The 23,713-nt window shown below is 42.3% G+C and overlaps 1 protein-coding gene across 3 annotated transcripts in view; it reads left to right on the top strand.

The window, feature by feature from the left end:
* The window catches only part of col5a1 (procollagen, type V, alpha 1), a 72,994-nt gene that overhangs the window by 39,806 nt on the left and 9,475 nt on the right, over positions 1-23,713 (top strand). For all 3 annotated transcript variants that reach the window (XM_061699293.1, XM_061699292.1, XM_061699290.1), the window contains exons 11-60: positions 434-475; positions 877-939; positions 1,507-1,581; positions 4,124-4,216; positions 4,303-4,359; positions 4,448-4,501; positions 5,807-5,860; positions 5,955-6,008; positions 6,110-6,163; positions 6,231-6,284; positions 6,355-6,399; positions 7,595-7,648; positions 7,770-7,814; positions 8,127-8,180; positions 8,249-8,293; positions 8,567-8,620; positions 9,775-9,819; positions 9,893-9,946; positions 11,006-11,050; positions 11,168-11,221; positions 12,762-12,869; positions 12,944-12,997; positions 13,634-13,687; positions 13,852-13,896; positions 14,001-14,054; positions 14,185-14,229; positions 14,303-14,356; positions 15,384-15,437; positions 15,544-15,597; positions 15,802-15,909; positions 16,468-16,557; positions 16,806-16,859; positions 17,519-17,626; positions 18,162-18,269; positions 18,408-18,461; positions 18,538-18,591; positions 18,668-18,775; positions 18,855-18,908; positions 19,687-19,794; positions 21,142-21,195; positions 21,324-21,431; positions 21,507-21,560; positions 21,652-21,705; positions 21,798-21,851; positions 21,932-21,985; positions 22,223-22,330; positions 22,408-22,461; positions 22,541-22,594; positions 22,771-22,878; positions 23,642-23,695. In XM_061699293.1, the coding sequence (XP_061555277.1) occupies positions 434-475; positions 877-939; positions 1,507-1,581; positions 4,124-4,216; positions 4,303-4,359; positions 4,448-4,501; positions 5,807-5,860; positions 5,955-6,008; positions 6,110-6,163; positions 6,231-6,284; positions 6,355-6,399; positions 7,595-7,648; positions 7,770-7,814; positions 8,127-8,180; positions 8,249-8,293; positions 8,567-8,620; positions 9,775-9,819; positions 9,893-9,946; positions 11,006-11,050; positions 11,168-11,221; positions 12,762-12,869; positions 12,944-12,997; positions 13,634-13,687; positions 13,852-13,896; positions 14,001-14,054; positions 14,185-14,229; positions 14,303-14,356; positions 15,384-15,437; positions 15,544-15,597; positions 15,802-15,909; positions 16,468-16,557; positions 16,806-16,859; positions 17,519-17,626; positions 18,162-18,269; positions 18,408-18,461; positions 18,538-18,591; positions 18,668-18,775; positions 18,855-18,908; positions 19,687-19,794; positions 21,142-21,195; positions 21,324-21,431; positions 21,507-21,560; positions 21,652-21,705; positions 21,798-21,851; positions 21,932-21,985; positions 22,223-22,330; positions 22,408-22,461; positions 22,541-22,594; positions 22,771-22,878; positions 23,642-23,695 (3,219 nt within the window). The remainder of the gene's footprint in view (positions 1-433; positions 476-876; positions 940-1,506; positions 1,582-4,123; positions 4,217-4,302; positions 4,360-4,447; positions 4,502-5,806; positions 5,861-5,954; positions 6,009-6,109; positions 6,164-6,230; positions 6,285-6,354; positions 6,400-7,594; positions 7,649-7,769; positions 7,815-8,126; positions 8,181-8,248; positions 8,294-8,566; positions 8,621-9,774; positions 9,820-9,892; positions 9,947-11,005; positions 11,051-11,167; positions 11,222-12,761; positions 12,870-12,943; positions 12,998-13,633; positions 13,688-13,851; positions 13,897-14,000; positions 14,055-14,184; positions 14,230-14,302; positions 14,357-15,383; positions 15,438-15,543; positions 15,598-15,801; positions 15,910-16,467; positions 16,558-16,805; positions 16,860-17,518; positions 17,627-18,161; positions 18,270-18,407; positions 18,462-18,537; positions 18,592-18,667; positions 18,776-18,854; positions 18,909-19,686; positions 19,795-21,141; positions 21,196-21,323; positions 21,432-21,506; positions 21,561-21,651; positions 21,706-21,797; positions 21,852-21,931; positions 21,986-22,222; positions 22,331-22,407; positions 22,462-22,540; positions 22,595-22,770; positions 22,879-23,641; positions 23,696-23,713) is intronic.

Raw genomic sequence — 23,713 nt, 5'->3', positions numbered from 1 at the left:
GTTGGCGCACCCTGTCCCATACTGCGCTATATAATAATGATCTGACCACGACGTCATTACACATTCAAGTTTGCACACCCTCCCTTGAGGGTGCTCCCAGAGGGAATCCCATGCCGCAACTGTGCATTTCTCGTTCGAATACACCCATAATGTTCCCACCACAAACCTGGAGTTGACCCGACGCGCTTGCTTGAGCGAGCACGTACGCGTCGCCTCTCAAATGAGTCATCCGCGGCGGTGCGCGATATGGTGCGCCATGCATTGCGCTGCACCGTAGGGCTTTTCCCCTGCTCATATTAATCACGCGCTCAAGTGACGGAATGACGGCCAGGAATGCGCGTTAAGGCTCGACCTTGTCGTTTTAATACATTTTTCAAAAGACGCACCCCCATACCCACCCACCCTCACGATTCATGTGCTTGGTGCCTTGCAGGGAATGCTGGTGGAAGGTCCGCCTGGGCCTGAGGGATCAGCGGTAAGTCAAGCAGCCTGAACATTGTCCTCCGCATGTCTTGTTCCTTCTGACTGTTGGCACGAGTTGCTGTTCTCTCCTCAGCCCGGCCTGTTTAGGTTAGCGCTGCGCACAGAAAACATGCCTTGATGTCCTCGTTCAAAAAGGGAGCGGTCGCTTTCCCAGATGAGATACGGACTTGCCCAGATGTCCATTATTGGGCTTTTTTTCCCCCTTAAAGAGGCAGTCCTAATTCAAGTCATAGCCGTACAGTATAAATAGCACCCCCTGATGGAGGGCCCGTCTTCCTTTTCCCCACTACATGTGTGACCACTTTTCAAATGAAAAAACAAATAATAATAATAATAACTTAATGAGATACATGTGAGAGTCCAATGTCATCTTATTTTGTGCTTATAAACTAGGGTCTTCCTGGACCCGCGGGTGCCTCCGGCTCACCGGGCATTGCTGGAGAAACCGGCGATAGGGTGAGTACAGTGCAAAAACTGGGCTGATATGGGATGATATTACTTTATTGAATTCATTTGCCAATAGAACACGAAAAATTTGACTTGGCAAGGTTTCTTTAAAAAAAACTATCATCTATCTATCTAGCTGGCTAGCTAGCTATCTCTCTAGCTTGCTAGCTGTCTAGCTTGCTAGCTGTCTAAAAATAAATAGTATCTAGTTACACTGCCAAAACGGGTCTTAAAAACAAGGGGGGGAAAGAATATATTACATAATTCATAAAAAATTATCAGCATACAGAAGATGAAAATTACACTGAAAAAAACTGGGCTTAAAAAATGAAGAAAACAAAGCAATGACAATGTGGAATTTATTACTGTATTACTTACTATGATGACAATTACTTGTATTCAGCAAAATTATCTGCCAATAGGATGAGGAAAATTTGACTTGGCAAGATTCCTTAAAACAAGCATAGAGTTAGATTTTTGTTGTTTGCGGCACAGGGAGTGTGTTGTTTAACTGAGATGAGATTGTTGGTGAAGTGCATGCGTATGTACACTCGTTGTTGTTTCGTCCCCTAACAGGGTCTTCCGGGTCGTCCTGGTCTTCCTGGTGCTGATGGTCTCCCCGGGCCCCCTGGCACTGTCCTCATGCTGCCTGTAAGTAAACAACTCAACAATGCCATAATGAATAAGCGTATGCAGTCTTGTATTGGGACATTCACTCATTCATACATTTCAAGTGTGATTAATTGCTTTCAACTTCAGACTTCATGTTAGAATTGTACTAGAGTGACTCTTTTGGAAAGTAAAATTTCCTGTTGTTTTGTTTTGAAGGTTACAAAAAAAATAATTCGATCTGTGCTTTAGCAGCCTCTTGTGGCGTTTGTTGTAACGACATCATCCAAGGCCTCAGTCCAAACTTGAAATTGACTTTAAATAGAAGTTAATTTATGTAAATGTGTCTGTTACTTCAGGTATGTTTGTCACTTATTCATATAGCCAAAATTATATGTCTTATACCTGTATGTGTTATAGAGTTATAACAGCCTAGGGTTAAAATGACACAAAATGACTGAACAAATAATATACATAAGTGTAAAATTAAATAATGTCAATGAATGACATGATTGAATCGGGTCCAAATGACCCAGAATAATGACGAAATGTACCGGGATATTGAATATATCATCATGTTGACGATATGTGTACCAGATAAATTAAGAAAAACGTGATCGAAAAATATGTCAAACATTCATTTCGCAATTGAAGGCGTTGAATCGGGTCAAAATGACCCAAATGAAAAGCGATGTGTACAGGATTGCAAATACATCATCATCGTCGTGCGAATTTTATGTTTACCCAGTTAAGTCGACATTAAAATCACTGAGGTAAATGATTGAATTGAGCAAAATCACCCAGAAGATGCATACAGGACATTTGATAATCACAGTGTTGCTCACACAGCTGCTCATTAGATTACTAAAAATGTGAAGCAAGGAAGAAAAAAGGAAAAATAAAAAATAAAAAAAACACCTAGCTCATTCATGTAGTGACTTTGAATCAGGTCAGAATGACCCGGAAGAACAGCGATGTGTACAGATGTGACGTTGAATATATCGCCATGGTAACTTTACATTAACCATTTGAATTAGGATAAATCGTCAATCATTACTTTCAATATGTTGCACTTGTGGAATCGGGTCAAAATGACCCAAAAGAACAGGGATGTGAACTGGACATTGCATCATGTTAATTTTGCATTTATCTAGTAGTTGTTCATGTAAAATGAGCAAAAATGTGGGGAAAAAAATGATTCATAAAATGTTGAATCGGGTCAAAATGACCCAGAAGCTGTCACATTTTCCCGCTCCTCACCGGTCTCTGATGAGTTTCCCAGATGCAAATTTGCATTTTTTTTCGCAAGCGGCGTCTGGACGGGAAATCTGTCATTCTGATGGAAAAATGATTCCCTCTAAAAAAATAAAAATTGAGCACATTGAGTTAATTTGCATTTGTAATTTTGAGAATAAAACACATCACATATGTACAGGCGTAGCCCATTGCCAACCAGCAAATGAAAGCCACATGACATCTGAAAAAATGCCGGAATGGTGGTGAGAGAGAGAGAGAGAGAGAGAGAGAGAGACAGAGACTGAGTCACCATTGCATTCAGCTGTCTGTAGTTTCCCTCTTGATATATACATATTTTTTAAAAATACATTAAAAACACCGTAGCGAGGCAATCGATAAACGATTTGCTGCAATTTTGTGTGTCATCTTGGACTACGGTTTCCAAACCACGAGGTTCCCCGAAATCGATTAGCAAACCCTTAATAAAGTTATGGAATATTCTGTTAATTTGTGTGAAAATGAGCGGATGAATAGTTTGGAAATATTAAAATATGAATCATCGCAGTGGCATCCAGGCAGTAAAATATAAATGTGATTATCATGAGGCGGTCAGTGGTGAATTTGAAGGGGTAACGGTAAGGGATTGCAAAGAAAACAAACTTGAAGGTACTCAGGTATTCTTATTATATCTCATTTTACTTTACTTAATATAACCGACACAACAGTATAATCACTCAGGATCATCTTTTAGAGACATCCGACAATCGGGCCTTTGATGACCAGTTGTGAAAGGGAGTGGAATGGAATATTCCTCCATGGTGCAATGCTGCCTTCTGGCCACCAGGTGGCAGGTGTTCCATTTGTGGAAACGGCCTGAGGTGCTGCTGGTGGTGTTTTAGAAAAGATTCTTCCATTTACCTGCACAGGGCATTCATTCACACTCATATTCACACCTATGGACAATTTACAGTCTCCAAATAACCTAACATGCATCATTTGGGAATATGGAAAGGAAGGCGGAGTAATTGAGTAATTCATTTCACCTGAGATGACTTTTGGCGAGAGAAGTGGGGCTCCGCCTGGACTGGTCGACAGCCGACCACAGGGCACACGTACACGAATAAATATTCACATTCACACCGAGAGGTACGGCCAATGAATTCGACACGCATGGTTTCGCAATGTGGGAGAACGTCGGATTGACTATCCGGAGAAAAGCAGGGATTCGAACTCGAACCTCAGAACTGTGATGCAGGAGGAAAAAAAAAAAACCTGGCTTGTAAATCAAACTGCGGGCGTTGTCTGACATATTTGGTGAAGCTGCACCTTTGGCTCTTCCCCGTCGCAGTTCCGATTCAGCGCCGGTGGAGACTCCGGGCAGAAGGGCCCCGCCGTGTCAGCTCAGGAGGCCCAGATGCAGGCCATCATGCAGCAGGCCCGGGTGAGAGTCGGCCCCCCCGCCACGTGGTCTGACGCAGTACCGCATACTCGTCTTCTCATGGTAACTTACGTCTTTCCCGTGTCCAGCTGGCGATGCGCGGATCGACCGGTCCGATGGGTCTGACCGGCAGGACCGGCCCGTTGGTGCGTACGAGGAGGAAGTCGCCTGAAGTCACGTGACCGATGAGATGATGACGACGACGACGTCATTCATCAGTGTTGTTGTTTTTAGGGTCCTCCTGGTATCGCGGGACTGAAGGGAGAGTCCGGAGAGGCGGGTCCTCAGGTGAAGAGTTCATATTCGATCTTACCAAAAGACGAGATATTTGCCTTAACACATTTGTTTCCCCTTTGCAAATAAGAGCAATACAAATAAGGCTGTCGCCACTATAAAGCTGCTGCAGCCAGTTTTATTCAAAAGTAACATTTTAACATTTTTGTAATTGTCAAACAACTGTAAAAATAAGGTCAGCACTGATTTTTATTCAGCTTAAACTAAAATCTTTTTTAGTTTATTATGAGTTTTCTTTTACATTTTATTTCATGTTTTACATATTTTAATGTGTGAATTAATTTGTATTTCAGTATATTGTTTAATTTTGAAAATTATATATTTGATTTTAGATACTAGTATCTTTTATTTTATTATACTATAGAATTTTGTATTTCTACATATTTTATTACACTGTAGTTTTATATTCTTTAATATATTATTTGTTAATACATATTTTATATGTTTATATCTATATTTTTATAATACTATTATTTATTTCAGTTTAGGTTATCATAGTATATTTAATTTGATATCTATATTTATATATAGACAACTAATCAATTAAACTAATCAATAACAATTCTTGATAATAGATTAATTATTTTGAGAACTTGTTTAACTTTAAATTCTCCAAATCGTAAATCTGAATAATTATTATAATATTTTTTAATAATATACATTACCCTAGTGAGGATAAGTGGAATGGAAGATGAATGATAAATGAATGAATGAATAATCTTAGGATATTATAATAATATCTTAATTTATTATAATGATAAGAGAGGTAATTATTTATATTTATATTATAAAAACAAAACAGTGATTTTTTCTTTTTATTTCATCAAAATAAGACATTTGCTGACACCTTTTACTTTGGAAAACAATTATTTAAATTATAAAAACAATAAACATTTTTGCTTATTTTCTGAAATGTCACGACCCAAACTAGTAACTGAATCATAATCGATTTATGTTTGTGCATTTTCTGCACTGTCAATTTGAAATAATGCCCTGATTTTTAAAAAAAGAGATGGACATTTTAAAAAAATTATTTAATCCGATTCATCAATTAATTGAAAAAATAATCAACAGATGAGTTGATTATTAAAATTGTTAGTTGCAGCCTTAGTATTTTAAATTGAATTCTATTTCATTTTTTTCATTTGATTCGACTTTGTTTTATTTTTGTGATATTATAATAATATTATAATATTGTATTTAATTGAATGTTTAAATGTAAGTTTAATGAATTAGATTTTATTTGAAAATAAATGTATTTTCCTCAGAATTTTGGCTAAATTGGGACTTTTCTTGCAGGGTCCACGGGGACCATTGGGATCATCTGGGCCTCCTGGAAAGTCCGGCAGAAGGGTACGTGTGGTGCCAAGTGAAGAAGGACCGTACCATACATCGGGCAAAAACAAATCCAATATCACAATATGAATACAAATTGTGACTTTCGCAGGGTCGCGCCGGAGCTGATGGCGCCAGGGGAATGCCGGGCCAATCTGGACCTAAGGTACGTGGACCAACGTTCGGACTTCGGATGAACTGCGACATTGGCAAAACCCCCAGATTGCTGCGATGTTTTTTTTGTTTTGTTTTGTCTTTTTTCCCCAGGGAGATCGCGGCTTCGACGGTCTGGCCGGACTTCCTGGCGAAAAAGGACACAGAGTGAGTGACTAATTGTTTTCCCTCGTTAGCATTGCCCTTTTCCTAACACCAATGCGCGTGATTCCAGGGTGAAGCGGGACCCCACGGACCGCCTGGTGCTCCCGGCGAGGATGGAGAGAGGGTAAGATCCGATCACACTTTTTATTTATTTTTTTCCACCTTGTGATCCCGATTCTTTTTTTGGCTCCCAGGGAGAGGACGGAGAGATCGGACCAAGGGGTCTTCCCGGGGAACCGGTGAGTGTTCCCATTTTTGGAAAAGAGCACATCTACGTTACAAGTCTTTGACGAGATTTATGGTAGTCTCATATTTTACCCTGAGCAATTTTGGGAGGGATTTAAGGTCATTGGGTTGGGGCAAATTAGGGTAGTCTTACTTTAACCTGCGCAATTTTCGGGGGATTTACAGTAGTCTTATTTTAAGACTTGCAAATTGTGTAACTTTTGAAGTATTAATAGTAATCTTATTTCAACTCTCACAACTTTTAGGGCTTTTATGGTAGTCTTCATTGAAACTGCACAAACTTTGAGGGATTTACGGTAGCCTGAGCAATTTGGGGGGTTTTAAGCTAAATAAAGGGGAATTAGGATAGTTATATTATCACCTGTGCAACTTTTGTGAGCTTTATGGTATTCTTATTTTAAGGCTTGTGACTTGTGGGGGATTCACAGTAGTGTCATTTTAATCCGCGGAACCTTTGTGGGATTTACAGTCGCCGGGGCAATTTGAGAGGGGATTTAAGGAGCAGTCGTATTTTAACCCGTACAATTTTTGTGGGATTCGTGGTTGTCTAATTTTATGCCTCGCAATTTTGGGAGGATTCACGGTCGTCTCATTTAAACCTTCTGATTTACGATCGCCTCATTTTCAGCCTTGTAACTTTTGGGGAATTTACGACCATTTCTCATTTCAATCTGCGTTAACGTCTTGAGATTACCTTTAAAACCATTAGAGCTGCTGTTATGCTGTATTTTGCCCACCAGGGTGTGCTACACTGGATTGATGTCCTGCAAAGGCAGAGCGACTGGAAAATGAAAATGAGATGGTGTCGACTAGTATCCAACTCATTTTAGTGTAGGGCCCACAAACTGTGGGACAGACCAGTAAAACTGCGACATTTCATTGATCAGCTCTTTTTATTATTATTATTTTGTATACCTGTTAATTGTATGGATGACTCTGTTCATTATTGTTTGTTTATTATTCGATTTAGTTGACTGGAACACATTATGATAGTGTCCATAATGATCTCAAATTGGATCTAAAAAGCTGTCGTGATGATTAGAAGAAGAAATCGCTGTTACCTTTTTGCAGTTAATGTCTTTATACAGTACAGTATGATTTTCCAAAACTAAAACTTTTTTGTGGATTATTATTAATTGTGGCTGTTGTGAAGGTGTTCCTGATCTGGTTCTTCTTCCCTTATCCCAGGGACCCCGTGGTTTACTGGGACCTAAAGGACCTCAGGGACCTCAGGGACCTCCTGTAAGTCCCACATCCCCACCACCACTCACTTTTTACAGTGACTGCGGTCGCTTATATTTCTGGATCTTGATGGTTGATGCAGTAATAAGCGCTAAATCCAATTTCATGTGGCATCCCGCAGGGCGTCACCGGAGCGGACGGCCACTCTGGACCCAAGGGCAACATCGTAAGTGACGACAAACAGAGCAACTTTGGAGTGATTTATGACAGTCTTACATTAACCTGCACAATTTTTGAGGGATTTACAGTAATTTCTTTTGATTTGTGTAACATGATTGTGGTTTACGGACGTCTCATTGTTAATTTTTGAAGGATACATTTTTGAAGGATTAATGGTTGTTTTACTTTAGTCTGTGCAACTTTTAAGCGATTTATGGTCATCTTATTTGAACCTGCGCAACTTTTGAGGGATTTACAGAAGTAGTAAAAGTGTTGCCTGGAAATGATGGCTTATGTTTTTCGCACCCCGCACCCAAAGGGACCTCAAGGAGAACCAGGACCTCCTGGTCAGCAAGGCAACCCTGGTGCTCAGGTGAGCAGATGCTTTCCGAGCAAATCCATGATTAAAAAACTTAAAAATAACATTTGACCTCCCTGCAGGGACTTGGCGGGCCTCAAGGTGCCATTGGAGCTCCCGGAGATAAGGTGACGGCTCAGTTTTTGCGGGACTTAACTATGTTTGAGGCATAAATCTGCCACCTCTGCAATCCGACTTAATGGGATGCTAATGCAAATGCTAATGCTAAGTCATGAGCACGCCATCCCTCTGAGGCACAACTGAAACATGTCTCCCATCCACTTTTTAATTAGTCAACCATTAAATAATAATGCAGCTGGTTTCGTCTGACGCATGGAGATTTATTTCCACCATTTCTTGGAGTGTGACTTTTATATTTTCCTATTTTTTTGTACTTGCAGGGTCCAACCGGCAAACCCGGCTTGCCAGGAATGCCAGGAGCTGACGGACCACCAGTGAGTAACCCGTTTTACCATGTTCTCAAAGAAATGTTTGAGAATCTATCAATTTTTGGTATTTTTTGTTTGTTTGTATTTATTCAACTGACAATTTGCAATGCTGGCTGAGAGAGTGGCCTGCAACTACACGTCCCACAATGCATTTGGATTGTGTACGTTCATACAGTGATGCCATCCAGTCCTTATACAGTCATGGAATAAATGGTTAGACCACCCTTGTTTCTTCAACTTCTTGTTCATTTGCATCCCTGGTACCACTAAACGGATACTGTATTGCGTGAAGAATACAATCAACGTGATAAAAATGTAGCTGATTCCATCATATTTTGTCCTATTTGACTTGCTTAAGGCTTATTATATCCCAAGTGAGATAACTATGGAAAAATGGCTCGATATAAACTCTTAAATTCAACTATAATGGGCTCTCTTTGTTGTTATCAGTACATTTTCCCAAACAAATGTACTTTTAGGGTATTAAAATGAACAAAAAAAAAACAAAACTGAAGAAACAAGCGTGGCCCTTATACTTTTTTTCCATTACTTTTTTTTTTTTTAAATCGTTTTGGTATTATGTCCCGAGCATCTTATTGTCAATATTGTAGCTATATATAAAAAAAAAACGTTACATCAATCAATACCTTGGCTGCAATGCCTCCCCTTATCCTTCTTTAGCCTTGAGAGTACCAATAGCTCTTTCCACTTCCTTAACTTCCTTTTTTTTTTTTTTTTCTTTCTGCACTTCCATTTGTTTACTGGCGCCCGCCTGCACCTCATCTCGGATCCATTTCCTTCCCAAAGTGGCAACACTGGAAAGCCATCAGCTCTCCATTTCCTACCAATCTCTCCTCTCCCTCGGCCAAAATGAGGAATGTGTGTTTGTGTGTGTGTGTGTAGGTAATAAATAGATATACAGTATATGTATATGTGTGTGTGTGCGTGAAGTCCAGTCGTACAGTCCGTAAGAATAATTGAGAAGAAAGTCCTCACTGACGAATGAACTTTCCTGTGTTTTGCCCTCCAATAGTTCTACTACTTCCACTTTTATAATATAACAATAAATCTTTACGATGATCTTTGGCCATCATAATAAGTCTTCATGATTGTCCTCACACGCAGATGAGATGATGTTATTTTACTGCTACGATTCGTAGGGTCACCCTGGAAAAGAAGGACCTCATGGAGACAAGGGACACTTGGTAACTTACTTATGACTCCACTGTTGCACGTTTGTGTGTTTGTTGCAAGTATTGACCTTCCTGTTGTCTCCAGGGACCCGCCGGCCCTCAAGGACCCATCGGTTATCCCGGCCCACGAGGCGTGAAGGTGAGTTGCCGGACCACCAAGAGCTGACAACGGGACAAAACCACTATTCGCGATAGTCACTGTAAGTATTAAAATAATACAAAAGTAGTATCTACAAAAGAGATATAAGACTGACGCTGAAAAGACAATGGTAAAATTACAATGAAATAAATTGCAATTTTAATTAGGGGGGGAGGGCGGGGGGGGCTGTTTTTTGTTTTTTAGCAAATGGTTATGATTCGTGAGAATAAAGTATCATTGTTTGGAGAAGAAAGTTGGACAGGAACAAGAATGAAGAAGAATATTAAGTAAGAAAAGGCCATATTACAAGGACATAGGTGGGATTTTTCAAGTAAAAAAGTATTTTTGTATTAATGAGACTTAAGTCAGATGTTCTTTTGGCAGAAAGTTGTAATTCACAAAAAATAAATACTTTTTATTTGGAAATAAAGTCGGACTTTTACAAGAATGAAGTGGATTTTTTGTGGGAAAACATAATATTAGGAGGGGAAAAATGTGAGTTGTTTGAGCAAAATGATGTCTCATTTTTCAAATGTTTGTAAATGGGTAGGTAATTTTTAGCGGGAGAAAAACAAAAATAAAGTTATTTTTTTTAAAAAAAGTTATTTTCTTTGAGAATAAATTCACATTCATAAAAATACCTCAATTTCACAAGAATAAAGTCAAGATATTTCGATTAAAAAGTTAACATTTTCAAAGAATGAGGATTTTTCTTTCAAGTAAAAAGATTTAATTCACGAGAATGAAGTCACTTTTTTCTTGAAAAGATTCAGAATATTGTGAGAATAAAATGTCTTTTTTTTTTAAAAATATGTTAATGTTTTTTCAAGAGAGAAAATGGGTAACGTTGCAAAACTAGAATGGCTTTTTATTTTAAAGGAGAAAATTCAGTAACATTTCGTGAATATTTTATTTGTATTTTTTTCGCAGAAATAAAGTGAGATTTTATTTCGAGAAAACAATATAAGTCGATCGTCAAGTTCCGACAATAAAGTCGCACTTTTCTACATGCAAACTTTTGCACTTTGTAGCTTACCTTTGTATGTTATTGCGTCTTAGGGAGCAGACGGCATTCGCGGCCTGAAAGGAACCAAAGGAGAGAAGGTAAGAGAAGGAGAAGAGTTAGTAACATGTAGATGATTATTCATGCTGCGTCGTCGGTCTTCCCCGAGTGTCATTTGACGAATTTCCATTTAAATTGAGCCTCGCTCTTGTTGCCAGGGTGAAGACGGCTTCCTGGGCTTCAAGGGAGACATGGGTATCAAGGGTGACAGGGTAAGTCTTCCTAGTTTGTTTTCTTGTTTGACAGCCAAAAGTAGCGCTCCGGTACGCTGGACCTGCTGGGGATTGTGGGTAATGAGCAAACATAAGGCACCGTTACGGTGGCCAGGCACCGGCCACTTTCCAGCTGTCATCTGCGCAACTTTAACTTTTAGTTTTGAGCCGTAGCTTTTAGCAGTAACTCATAACCTTGAGTCCTGTCCCTTAACCGCCATTTGTCACCACGAGTCATAGCCTTTTTCATTGTGTCGTCGCCTTTAAGTGTCATTGGTAGGCTTTAACATTGAGCCATAACCTAGAGTCATAGCCTTCAAACTTGAGTTGTAAACTCGACTCGTAACCTTTCACTTTGAGTCGAAGTCTTTTACATTGAGTCGTAGCCTTTAACTGTCTGTCGTTGGATCTAACCTTGGGTCCTTTGACTTGACTTGTCGCCTTCAACCTTGAGTCCTAACCTTGAGTTGTAGCTTTTAACCTTGAGTCATAGCCTTTCACGTTGAGTGAGAGCCTTTAACTTTGAGTCGTACCCTTTATCCTTGAGTTGTAGGCTTTAAACTTGATTCGTAGCTTTGAACTGTGACTCATAAGCTTGAGTCCTGGCCTTTTAACCGTCAGTCGTAGCAGTAGGCGTTGACCTTGAGTCATAACCTTGAGTTGTAGTCTATTATGACGACTCGTAGCCTTGAATCGAACGATCGTTGGAGGGGATATCGATAAGTGAGGTCTGCGGAAATATTTAAGTCGCCAGCAGTTTTCACCAGCTCATTCTGTATTTAATAAGGGTACCCGCTAACGTTTAATGCTCCAGTCACACATGGATCATTGCGTCCTCTTCCACATGAGGAGACGTCTCCGCGTGAGACTATTGCGTCGCTTTTAAAGGAAATGAGAGGAGCCGCTTCGATTGGACAGAATTGCAGTCTGCTGTGATGACACCCACAGCAGCGCAGACGTCCCGCTTCTAAATGTGCTGCCGGTACGCCGGTCCACAAAATTACCAAAACCGGGTCTAGCCCACCTTTGTGTGAGTCACGAAACTAGAGCCCATAGCCTTTAAGTTGAGTCGCGGTCTTTCACAAGGCGTCGCAGCCTTTAACTTTGATTCACAGTCTTAAACCTTCAGTTGTAACCTTGGGTCGTAGGTATTATGTTAAGTCGTAGCCTTTAACCTTGAGTCATAACCTTGGCTTCTCACCTTTACTTGTGGTTCGTAGCTTATTTTGTTGAGTTGTGGTCTTTTACGTTGAATCCTTTGCCTTTAACTGTGAGTCGTAGTCCTTGAGTGAATCCTCAAACAGGCCTTGTAGTCTACCCAACCTTACTACAAAGAAATCAATAGCACTTCTAACCCCTCAAAACCCTGGAGAGTTTCCTTCAGTTCCTCGAGATAACAAGCCAATCAATATGAAAGATTCGAGGCAAAATCCAACTTAAAAGCTGCCCCAAAAATATGTTACAATTTTTTACCTTATTTCCCTTAGCACCAATGGTAACATTTGTCGCATTCATGCTTATTCATGTCCTCACCACTTAGGGCGAGTTTGGACCGGCGGGACCCAGAGGAGAAGACGGTCCCGAGGGGCCCAAGGGTCGCTCGGGTCTCCCCGGAGACTCCGGTCCCCTCGGCCCATCTGGTGAGAAGGTAAGAATTGGTCACGGTCATGTAGCTAGCGTAGCAGTCTACATCTTCACTCAGATGTGTATATCTTGTCACAGGGTAAACTCGGAGTGCCCGGCTTGCCCGGATACCCAGGAAGACAAGGACCAAAGGTAACCCAAATTCGTAGTTCTTCACTTTGAAGACAAAAATCCACTGTGTCAGTCTTTTCGCTAACTTTGTATTCAACTAAAACAGTAAATTTTGAGAAAGCATATGACTTGTCATAAAAAGAAGAAGCCATGACATTTTGGTGGGGATCTGGATAAGGCATTGAGTCACAATGGCATCAATGGAAGTGTCCAACCACCCCCACCCCGAATCAAAATGGTACCAGCCATCCTCCATGAACCAGGAAGTTGTTTGCCAACTATCGCACATGCGACAATCGACATTTTTTTGCTCATAGTCCGGCCTTGGCAAAGGTACATTCTAGTTTTATCTGGTCAGAATGGCAGTGCTAATCTAATGGTGGTGTAAGATTTCTGCCCTTTCTGATTTTACATTCAAGATGCAATAAAAAAATAAAAATAAATAAATAAATAAATAAATAAGAGAAACCATAAAATAAATCGTTAAAAGTTATTGTGCCTGGGAATGACCTTCTTTCTGTTTCTATTTGGCAAAATTTGCCTCAGGGTCATCAGTGCATTTAAAATATCTATGGACATGAAACAAAATCGCGCTATTTTCTCTACATTTTTGTATCATAGTGAGTGAGAACACACGTTTCTTGCTTTTCCACACAGGGATCGCAAGGCTTCCAAGGCTTCCCTGGTGCTAATGGAGAGAAAGGAACTCGGGTATGTGCGACTCTTGTGTAACCCATAACGTAACGTAGCGTAGCAAGTAACATTAAGTATACATTATCCGTGTTATTTTGCTATTTCATTGTCGTAAATTTCTCAGGAAATAATTCCGTTATCCGAATGAGAAAGAATGACGAATCTTCCTTTTGGGCCCGCAGGGAACGGCGGGAAAGCCGGGACCGCGTGGCCAGCGAGGACCGACAGTGAGTGTCGTGACGCTGACAGATGGCCATCTTGCCACCTCGGACGACTCAAACTCTGACGGTCTTGCCACGCATGGTATGTAACCCTTCCTCGTTGTCCGCAGGGCCCTCGAGGTGAGAGAGGACCAAGAGGACCCACTGGAAAAGCTGGTCCAAAAGTGCGTGAAACTTTCACTTTAAAATGTCAAATCTACGCTTGAATGGACATCTTTTATTATACTCATTATAGTCATTTTATTTCACTCATAATGGTGGGAAATTCAACCCACGGTCTCTTCCTTTCTGCAGGGCACCTCAGGGACAGACGGACCACCAGGACCTCTCGGCGAGAGGGTAGGTGACCTCCAAGCTCTTAAATTAATAATTGAATGAATTTGATTAATAAACACTGATGTTCGTGTGTCAGGGTCTGCCGGGACCTCAGGGACCAACCGGATTCCCAGGACCGAAGGGCCCACCTGTACGTTTTCACCCCCGTCACGTTTTCCACATTTTGTTCCGTTCCAGCTGTATTCCAAATTGGATAAAAATTCCCTTTCAATTCTTCGCAATATGCCCCATCAGTAGACAAGTTGTTTTTGTTGTTGACATTTCATAACATAAAAAGCAACAACTATAAAATGTAAACAAGTGCCCACCATTTTTATGCTGTTAAAGCCGTATTTGGAAAATTGAGTCAATATTTTAAAAGTCCCTCTAAACTTCTATACACACGCACACACGATGCCTCTGATTACCAAGTAAAAACCTTTTTTGAAATGTGTGAAAATTTAACAAACGTCAAAACCTAACTCTGTAAAAGTGCACAACTAAACACCCCTTCACTGCTTCCACATCTTATGTTGCAACAGTATTTTGAAATGGAATAGAATTTTTAAAAAATGTAAAAATAAAATTCCACAGATAATGCCGCTCCATTGACAAGTGAACAAAAATATTTTCGTATACATATATAATTACACATGAACAACTATTTACCCCTTCACTTTTTTCCGCATTCCGTTTCAGCTATATTTAAAATACATATATTCGATTTTTTTGTGACATAATTATTCACACGAGAAACATAATTGAGAAAAGTGAGGATTTTTTTCAAATAAATATTTGCAAATTTTATGAAAATATACAAATATTATTTTCACTCACTCGCTTTCGCTTACATTACAGCCATCATTTGAATTTGAAAAAAATAAAAGTCCTGTAAAATTGTAAACATAATGCCTTCTGAGGACCAAGTAAAGAAAATGCCATCAAAATTAAAAAAATGAAAAATATAAATATTACCGGTATATGTGCACAAGTATTAAAAAATATAACTTTCTTTTCTTATTGTGTTTACATTAAAACGATATTTGGAAAAATCTATTGCATTAAAGAAAAACTGGAAAATTCTTCACATAATTCCCCATAATAAAATGAACATTACAGTACAGTACACTTTTTCCACATTTTCCACACATAATGTTTGTCTTTGTGCGGTTCCTCAGGGGCCTGCCGGGAAAGACGGACTTCCCGGACACCCCGGACAGAGAGGAGAGACTGTGAGTGGTCGTCTATAAAATCCGTCGTCTATCCTTTTTTCACTTGGTCAGACGAGTCATACGACAACTTCTTTTATGACACTTTGCCTTCTTATGCAACACGCAGGGATTCCAAGGAAAGACCGGCCCTCCCGGTCCTCCAGGCGTGGTCGGACCCCAGGTGAGTGCGTGCTCTTTAACCCTCCAAGTTGAAATGAATCCCATCTGTTGGGATTTTGAAACAGTTTTCCTCCATGACAACAGAGAAATCGAAATAATCTGTTCCAGGGCCATTATAAAACGGATTATTTCATATTTTGATGCTATTAGTTGTCATTAAAATGTAATAAGGAGTCAACCATTTCTTGTGACTGTGATTTTGCAGGGACCAACCGGCGAGACTGGACAAATGGGAGATCGTGGCCACCCAGGACCCCCAGGTCCACCCGGTGAGCAGGGTCTCCCCGGAGCTGCTGGGAAGGAAGGCGCTAAGGTGAATCCTCAAACAGGCCAAAAATCGCACGTCGACGCGGCATATTATCCTGTAATCGGATCGCAAAAATGGTCGTAGCCGACATATTGTTCACCTCACTGCGTAATAACCATTAAAAATAGCAATGTGCTAAATATAATTACACCCACAAACAAATGATTTAATTTTTAAAATGCATGCATAAACCAAACATTTGACTTAGTGAAAAAACTACAAAGCCAATTATTTAATCAAATGTAAAAATATAAAAGACTCAAGTATGGAGTAAAAAAATATATATATATTTACAACAAAGCAAGTAATTTTTTGAATTAAAAATGTATTTATAAAATGGTAATCAAGTATTTAGTTAGATACATGAATTTAAAAAATGAATAAATACATAAGTGTAATGCATTATTAGGAACACAAAAGTGGACTCTTGATGTACTGTAAATTCCCGGTGGGCCGGATTGAAGAACGGCTCGTACTTTGCCTAAAAAAGGCGGCTAAGATTGCCAGAGTGTTGGGGGCTTCGCTTGAGGGCCTCATGGTATTGTCTCCCCCCTACCCCCGCAGGGCGACCCAGGACCCTCTGGCCCAGCCGGAAAGGACGGCCCACCCGGCCCGCGAGGCTTCCCCGGCGAACGAGGCCTGCCCGGCCCTGTGGTCAGTACGATCTTCTTTCTGCGTTGTCGTTGCATAATGCTCGTGGGCTATCAAAAGCCCGGCGAGACCTTGCGTGGGCTCGAGAAGAACGACGACGTGACCCTGCCTTGTTTGTTCAGAACTCCACGCACAAAGTCTCGCTTATTATGTAATCTGCTCCTACTTCCGCATCGAGCCCGAAACAAACATATGGAAGGCGAAAGCTAAAGAGCCGTGCTGTGGTCTGAAACCTCCGCTTTTGTTCACAGGGGGCTCACGGTCTGAAAGGCAACGAGGGTCCTCACGGCCCACCCGGACCAGCTGTAAGTACCACTGCAACCTGACCTCAGTCTGTACTTCATTTCAGATTTCGAGCGTACACTTTAGTCTGCTATCCTTTTATGGTTAAAGAACAAGACTTGATACCGACAAGAACAGAACTGCCCATCGATACTTTGTGTTCATGCGATTAAATGCATTGTTTTTAGTTCGTCTGAAATTAGGCAAGCAAGATGAACATGTTAAAGTGCAGACGCTAGTTTTATTACACTTTCTTTTTACCATTTGGCTTGTTTTGGATTTGGCGCGAACACTGGAGACTGACAAGAATGGAACGGACTGTCGATACTCTGTTTTAATGTGATTAGATTTGTTATTTTTAGTTTTCTGGAAATGAATGAAGCAAAAATGAAAGTAAAGTGCTGACGCTAGTTTTATTACACTGAGTTTGTATCTTTCGGATTACTTTGGATGAAGAGCGATAACTTGACACTGACAAGAACAAAACTGATTGTCGATACTTGGTTTCAATGCAATTAATGGCATCATTTTTAGTTTCTCTCAAATTAATTCAGCAAAATTAACCAGGTAATGTCCCGATGCTAGTTTTACTTTGCCATGTTTTAAACATTTGATCTCTTTGTTTGAAGCAAAACTCAACACTGTCAAGAACAGAATTTATTGTCCGTACTTTGTGCTACAGGGTTCTCCCGGCGAACGTGGTCCTGCTGGCCCTGCCGGACCCACAGGCCTGCCCGGACGCCCCGGCCCCCAGGGACCCCCGGGCCCCTCAGGAGAGAAAGGCGGACCGGTAAGGAAGTCTTGAGTCCCAGATACCAAATGAGTCCTGAAGCTTGCTTTTACAGGGAATGGGTCAAGGGGTTTGTTACTACCTGCAAAGGCAGAAAATTGCCAGTGTGACATCCACCCCAATTCCATGTTGGTGGAAAATAAATAAGTCTACTTTTACAGGAGGTATGAAAGTGGGTCGTAATAACTCTCAAGGTGGAAGACTGTCGGTCTGACTTCATCCCCCCGCAATTCCACGTGGGTGCTGAAGGGGCTTGTTACTACCACAGAAGGCGAAGATTTTTTCCCCAAAAATGCTGCCGTTTACCCGGCAGTCTGCAAGGCCCTCGTTACTACTGAATCTGCATCGGAAGCCAAAGATGGAAAATTGCCTGGTCGACTTAATATCCCCCATATTAAGTCTAGCCGGCAAATTTCCATGTCGCTGGCGTTTATACGGAACAGCGACAGAAAAGAGTCGACTTCTACAGGCAGTAAGCCTTGTTACACCCATTCTGAATCTTGAGTCCTGATGCTGTGTCTGAAATTGTTCTTAGGGAGAGAAAGGACCTCAAGGGCCAGCTGGAAGAGATGGTATTCAGGGACCGGTGGGTCTGCCAGGACCCGGGGGACCCCCTGGACCACCCGGAGAGGACGGAGACAAGGTGGGGTATTTCTGTCAGCTTCTTTTTCCCTGATGAAATAAAGTCTCTAAAAGGTTTTCGTCTCTGCGTTCATTTCATCCGCAAAACTATTCGGCTCGACTTAACATTTGTAATAGCTGTCATGTCTTTGTTTGTCAGGGAGAGCTCGGAGAACCCGGCCAGAAAGGAAGCAAAGGTGACAAAGGCGAACATGTGAGTTCATCTGATCTTTAACTCTGTATTTAATCGTCAATTAGCATCAAATTAACACGTCCCTTCAAATCGACAGGGTCCTCCTGGCCCCACCGGACCACAAGGGCCCGTGGGAGCGCCCGGTCCTGCTGTGAGTGTCTTAAATTTAGCGCACCGCTTTTGTGTTCAACTGCCAATTGACCTGTTGATCTATGTTGGGTATACAGGGAGCAGATGGCGAGCCCGGTCCCAGAGGTCAGCAGGGTCTGTTTGGCCAGAAGGGAGACGAAGGATCCAGAGGCTTCCCCGGACCCCCGGGCCCAGTTGGGCTGCAAGTAAGAAAAAGTGTAACTCTGTGGAGGTGATTTTCCCCGCAGCACTCTGATTGATTGACGTATCTCTTGTTTTCCGCAGGGCTTGCCCGGTCCGCCTGGCGAAAAAGGAGAAACAGGCGATGTTGGTCAGATGGTAAGTGAGAAACAAGACCTCAATATGCTAGACAGTCAACGCCTGTTCATTGCGAGGGATACGGTCAAGACCCACCTGCGATTGCTGGAAATGCTCGGTACAGATTTTCTTAAATAGTTTGAACCCTCCCCTTGAACACATTTACACTTAATAAAATACACTTAAAGTATTCCTTAGCACCTGTTCTCACTCTCTCACTGTCAGGAAATGGGAAACGATCGTACAACAACACTTTGCGGGGGTAAAGAAGACTCTCGCTTGCGCAGTTCTCCAAATAGCGTGTTCATTTCTCCCTCCCATTTAGAGTTCACTGGAAAATTGACACGTACCACAAAAAATAATTTGACACAAAGTAATTTGGAAAAAAAAATATTTTGTCGAACAAAACACTAGCTAAATGCTAACATATAATGTGAAACTTCGTAGATGGGCTAACAGAAATGAGCAGAGATGTTACGGTAATTGTAAAGCTTCAAAAAAACTGCTACTTTAACGCTCACGGAGCAACAATACATACAGAGCACATTACTCACAGGCATATACAGCTGGTTCTCTGCACTGTGGAAACGACTATTGCTGGAGATTAGTTCCAGTCAAGACCTTCTCTGCATCTCCTCCAGTCGAGCTCAGTGCTGCCTGGCAATTCGATAAACGATCGCTTGAAAATCTGCTTATCGCAGGGGGTGTGCGAACGATGAACCGCTCTTCAGCGAGGGCGCACTGTATTAAGGATTTATGTTACGATTTTTCACATTGTTGAAACATAATTTTCTTTAAGGGTCCACCCGGCCCGCCTGGACCAAGAGGCCCCTCCGGACCCCCTGGTGCCGACGGACCTCAGGGACCTCCTGGTGGTATTGGCAACCCCGGTGCTGTTGGCGAGAAAGTAAGCCTTGCTTCTTTTGTTGTTGTTTGCTTACTTTGCCTCCCGCACTTTTTACTCCTATGGCGTATTTGCACTTTTTTGTACATCTCAGGGAGCTTCTTCCTCTCCTGGGAATCTGGCAAGTTTCTACCTCGTGGCAGTCTCGCAATTCTGCTCCATTTACGGAGATGGATTGTGGCAAATGGCACTTTCCGTTCTTTGTCCTTTCTTTCTTTGCCGAGACGGGCGTGAGAATTGCAAACAGGCGAGCGCCGCGTCACTCGAGTTTATTTGATTTAAGAGGAGACTGTTGTTTGCAAACAGGTTGCATGGCCGCTCTGTCAGTACGACAAACAACTCTCATCTGTCGGGGTGACGAATGCGTTCATTAATGCCGTAAGTCAGTTGACGGTAAACCTCCGCCAAAGGCTGGACCGCAATGCCAATGGCGTTTCTGTTAGAGAAGCGAAGAAAGAAACAGACAAGTTTCAAACTAATGAAGATGATAATGATCCCCCTCCAGTCCTGTAGGTGGCAGTGGCTGCTGGTGGAGTTTTTCCCTTAACAACATTCAAAATAACAGTGAAAGACATGTACTAGCTGATTCTTCAAAGTTGACGTTTACAGTCTTTATAAAATAGGTTTGTTACTACTGCCAAAGGCAGAAAATTGCCTAATTCAATCTTTGTTTCTACTGCCAGAGATGGAAGGTGTCGACTTCACCCGCCGTTCTGATGTTTATACAGAACATCACGGGGAAAAAAAAAAAAAAACGGGTTTTACAGGCAATGCCAAAGGGGCTTGTTACTACCTCAAATGACGGAAAATTTGCCGGGCCGGGTTCATACCACAAAATTTACACAGGGACGTGATACTGAAAAATGAAAATGATTAAAGGGGTTTGTCAAGGAAAATTAACTTTGTGCTATTAATACACGGGAAAAAAGCTTTAAAAATGATGTTTCTTACAGGCCTCTAATCGCCCAATCGGATGTCCGTTTCCAAATGACAACCCCACGCTCTCACATCTCTTTGGGTTAATGACACTTCCGCCGAAATGGCACTTTTACGAAGCAGAACATCAGCATAATAACAGTACTGAGTAGCTGTCAGTCATGCTGGCACTTGGGCTGTTGTCAGCAGATGAGGAGCACTCAGGCCCAGAGGGGATCTGAAGCCACAAGATACGGTCATCATTCATAAAAATGGAGATAGGCTTCATTGTGCGGCGAGCTAGTGGATCATACCACAAGGGTTGGCATTATTAATTATCTCCAGAAACCACTTTGCGACAGATTTAACGTTACGCTTTTTTTTTTAATGCCATCGTCGACAAATCTCCTGAAATGCCCCTCTCTCTCTATCCAGGGAGACGCTGGTGAGACCGGAGAGCCGGGTCTTCAGGGAGACGGCGGTCCACCGGTGAGTAACTTTGCCAATGACATCAATGCTGGGAGCATAAGGTTTCATCACATCATCATTGGATCCCCTTTACCTCCTGTTAGGCTCTTTATTACACTAAATATTCATTTGCGTTTGCATGACCCCAGGGTCCGAGAGGAGAGCGAGGAGAGAAGGGAGAGGCCGGTCCAGCTGGTACTGCTGGACCACCCGGACCCAAGGGTCCCGCTGGAGATGACGGTCCCAAAGGAAGCCCTGTAAGTTCCCATCTGGACTCATCTCATCACAGTCGGTATCGAAAAATGCTTTAAAGTGACTGTGTCGACTTTCAGGGTCCGAGCGGTTTCCCTGGTGATCCAGGTCCCCCCGGAGAGCCCGGTGTAGCCGTACGTATAACAATTCAACTGTGACTGAGCAAACTCCGAACTTATTTTGGGGTGCGTGACTAAACGGTTGGGCTTTGGATGTCTTGTGCAGGGCTTAGATGGCCCACCTGGTGACAAGGGCGACGACGGAGAAGCCGGTCAGGCTGTAAGTGTGCCATGATTATTTAAAAAGCCCACTGACATCCTTTTGTACATCGTATAATGTTACATTTTTCACATTATAACATTACCAACTAGGGTTCCCCTGGACCCACTGGAGAGTCAGGTCCCTCTGGACCACCAGGAAAGAGAGTGAGTACTCTCCTCCCGTGCCATTGTTCTAGCTACCGTCACATTCCAGGACAACAATCATGCCATGTTTTCCCAAACAGGGACCACCTGGAGTGACGGGACCGGAGGGAAGACAAGGGGAGAAGGGAACCAAGGTAAAAGAGAAACCAAAAGCATGAGTTGAAAATGTACAATGCATTTAAAAAAATAAAAAAAAACTTTCCAACAAGTCTTGAGAAATGCATAAAAACAACGACAATTCCTGACCTTGAATTTAGTCCGGGCGGCTGTAAACTGATGAATTGTAATTATTGATGGTCCACGTTAACGTTGAGCCGCCTGAACTGAAGCTAAAATCATTTCTGTGTGTAATTTTGTGTTTGTGCCAAAAGGGAGAGTCCGGCTTGGAAGGTCCTCAAGGGAAGACCGGTCCTGTTGGACCTCAAGGATCACCTGGTAAACCTGGTTCTGAAGGTCTGAGGGGAATCCCTGGCCCTGTTGTAAGTTTTAGTTCTGCGGAAAACGAGATTCTGTTTTCCCGTGAGCCCAAAAATCACTGCTTGTTATTTGTGCCCAGGGGGAGCAAGGTCTACCCGGTGGCCCTGGTCCCGATGGACCTCCCGGGCCGATGGTGGGTTTAACTTTGACGGTGTGTTGTTGGGTGTGTGACCCAGATACTAATCGGACTTTTACTCCCTGTAAAATTACAGGGTCCTCCGGGCTTACCTGGTTTGAAAGGAGACTCTGGTATCAAGGGAGAGAAGGTGAGGCCACGAACTATAACAGCAAAGACTAATGGACTAGTTTCCTGGCCGATTGATCAGCTGTGTTGTTTGCCCGCAGCCATAAAACCATTAGAGCACCAGCTGCCAGTTAGATGTACGATGGTGCCAATGTCTGTGCTAGTGTGTTATTGACTGGCTGTGTGCTCTCTCTTCAGGGCCACCCGGGTCTCATCGGTCTTATTGGACCACCGGGAGAGCAGGGAGAAAAGGGTGACAGGGGTCTTCCCGGTCCGGCGGGAACTTCTGGTCCCAAAGGAGACAATGTGAGTAAAACAAAAAAGTCTTCTCGGAGGTGCAGGGGGGGCCGGGCCCATTTATCGTCAAGCGTGGTGTGTCGAAAGGGTGACGTCTATGTTAGCCATTAAAAAACTAGGGTGAAACCCGAGCTGTAAGCCATTTATTTCTAAGGCTTCTGTTGTATGATGAGTTGGAACGAAAGTGTGTCGAAATCATAGTTTGTGACATACTTACGGTTTAAACTATTCGCTTCAGGACTCCGAGTCTCCCACAAATAGTGTACATGCAGCCATCTGTTTTCTTCCGCTAATCTGGGTCCAGTCGGCAGAAGCAGCAGTCTAAGTAGGGAAGCCCCAACCTCCCACTTCTTCCCTTCTTCTTCTTCCACCTCATCCAGCTCCACCGGGAGATACTGAGGCTTTCCAGGTCGGCTTTGAGGTATAGTCCCTCCAGTGTGTCCAAAGTCTGCCCCATGGTCAGCGAATATCTCATCAGGGAGGCATCTGAAATGCCGAGTCCCTCTCTGAATGACCGACCCCCCCCCCCCCCCATAACTCTTTACTGCTGCTTGTATTTGCAATCTTGTCCTTTTGGCTTGGGCCCATAGGTGAGGTTTAGGGATTTTTGTGGACACAGCGCTGAAACAGGAGTACCCAGAGAAAACCCACAAATGCACAAACTCGAGATTTGAACCCCTGAACCTTTGAACGTGTTAGCCACATGTTCCAGCGACAAACAAACTAAGCAACAAAATAATCCTACTTTCCTGGTTCCTTTTTGTTTGTTTAGGGCATTGCTGGTCCTTCTGGTCCACTTGGTCCACTTGGTCCGCCTGGATTACCCGTAAGACTCTGCAAATCA

Source organism: Phycodurus eques, chromosome 15, assembly GCF_024500275.1.
Source record: "Phycodurus eques isolate BA_2022a chromosome 15, UOR_Pequ_1.1, whole genome shotgun sequence".
NCBI lineage: Eukaryota > Metazoa > Chordata > Actinopteri > Syngnathiformes > Syngnathidae > Phycodurus > Phycodurus eques.
The sequence above is the reverse complement of the archived record's forward strand: the minus strand, read 5'-3'. Positions and strand labels throughout refer to the sequence as shown.